This window comes from Geospiza fortis, unplaced genomic scaffold, assembly GCF_000277835.1.
Source record: "Geospiza fortis unplaced genomic scaffold, GeoFor_1.0 scaffold16, whole genome shotgun sequence".
Classification (NCBI taxonomy): Eukaryota; Metazoa; Chordata; class Aves; order Passeriformes; family Thraupidae; genus Geospiza; species Geospiza fortis.
In genome coordinates this window covers 835838-837809 of record NW_005054302.1, presented here as the reverse complement: position 1 = coordinate 837809, position 1972 = coordinate 835838, and the positions used below count along the sequence as shown (strand labels likewise).

The window sequence follows — 1972 nt, the reverse complement described above, 5'->3', positions numbered from 1 at the left end:
ACCCTTGGGATTTAGGTGTCCACGGAGGCTGCGGGCCTTTGCCCAGGGAGGCCGCGGCGAGCCCGGCCCGGTGCCACACGCCGTGCCCGGCCCCGGGCTCCGCCGCTCACCCCGGGCTTATCGGCCTTGTCCCGGGCCCGACCGACCGCGGCCCTCCGACAGACCTGGGCGTTCCGCCTTCCCGGTAGCTCCAGTTAAGTTTAAAGTAACAGAATAAGGTGATTTTTTTTCAGATACAAACTCATGCACGCATAAGTTTAGATTTACCAACAATTTTATACATACATACATTGATTTTAATATTTATTTATACACGCACATAGGTATATACACATCACTATGCAAACGTTATATGTGTATTTAAATATATATTTTAAATACATATATAAGTTTTATACATAGTTTTACATTTACAAGCGCTGTATATATAAATACAGAATCATGGGAATAGGAAGATGAGCTGTGGGAGAGTCCACGTATCTCTCTTGAAATTATTATTTCATTCTGGCTGTTTAAAGCACTATTCCCCGCAGATGATATCAACCCCAAAAACGTTCCCAGAGGGGCGCTGGCACTGGCAAAAGCGGCCCTGAGGTTCCGTGCCCACCTCGGGCCCCTGTCGATGTGCCCGCCTGTACTGCCCGTACCCCGGTGCCCACGCAGGACTGCGGCGGCCGCGCTGGGAACGGCGATCCTGCTGCTGCCGCTTTTTACGGGAACAAGAAACCCAAGGTTTCATCAACGTGGCGAAATGGAGCAGCTGGGGTCCAACTCCCGGCCCGACCCGGCAGGCCCACTAATTATAATGGTTATTTTTGCTTTGTTTTAGAGGAGTTTCTTTGGCGCTTTGGTTTTTTTGGAGGGTTTTTTTGAGGGGTTAAATTTTTCCATTTTGCTTTGGTTTGTGTGGTGGAGTTTGGTGGGTTTTTTTCTCCCTTTTTATTTTCTTACCTTTTTTAAAAAATTATTTGTTATGAATTAATTGTAACGAGAACCTGAACAATTGCGGCCCTGGATCCGGGAGCCTTTCTGAGCTTTCAGTGTCATGCAAACGGTGGCACGTGAATTTCTCCCTTGGCGCTTCCCTGAAAACCCCATCCAAATCATGGCTAAAAAATATTAAATTATTGTAAAATAAAATGACAGCAGCGGCGACTGCCGCCAGCAGCACCACCTCGCTCTGCCCAGCAGGACAGCTCCCCGCGGCCTCCCCCTCCCCCCGCTTGCTTCCCCCCGCGTATCCTCCGCGCCGCGCAGGGGTGGTGGGATGTGGTTCCCGCAGCCCGAGGGGGCGGCCGGGCGGGCCCAGGCTGACTCTCGCTTCTCTCCAGGTGGATCCTACATGGTGGAACCGGAGGAGAACAAGCGGACGAGGACGGCGTACACGCGGGCGCAGCTGCTGGAGCTGGAGAAGGAGTTTCTCTTCAACAAGTACATCTCCAGGCCGCGGCGGGTGGAGCTGGCTGTCATGTTGAACTTGACCGAGAGGCACATCAAGATCTGGTTCCAGAACCGGCGGATGAAGTGGAAGAAAGAAGAAGACAAAAAACGAGGGGCGGGCAACAGCAATGACCCCGAGCAAGACTGCGTTGTGTCCTCCGGGGAGCTGCAGACCAAGGAGGATCTCCAGCCGTGTCCCGTCGAGGGACCTCCTCGCCCCCAGCCTAGTCCCCAGAAGGCAGCAGGACTCTCGGTGAGCCGCGGGGAGCTCCACGGCCCGGGACGAGGGAAAGGATGGGACATGGAAAAGAGCCGAGAGGTTGGGGCCAGCTTCCCTCTGCCGTGCCGTGCCGTGCCGTGCCGTGCCGTGCCGACCCACTCGCGCCTTCCCCCGGGGAAACGCGGTGCCTCCACTCCAAAACTGGCGTTCTCCGGAGGGTAAATGTAAGATGCCCAGCTGTGACAAGGAGAGGCTCGCTGTGGGCGCTAAGAGGAGGCCGCAGGGAGCCGCCGGGAGGGCCGGGAGGCGGCG

The 1972-nt window shown here is 55.2% G+C and overlaps 1 protein-coding gene across 1 annotated transcript in view; it reads left to right on the top strand.

Moving 5' to 3' along the window:
- The window catches only part of PDX1 (pancreatic and duodenal homeobox 1), a 3637-nt gene extending 1940 nt beyond the window's left edge, over nt 1-1697 (top strand). The window contains 2 exon segments of the mRNA XM_005417673.2: nt 1332-1638; nt 1640-1697. Of these exon segments, the coding sequence (XP_005417730.1) occupies nt 1332-1638; nt 1640-1697 (365 nt within the window).
- The last annotated feature ends 275 nt before the right edge of the window (nt 1698-1972 follow it).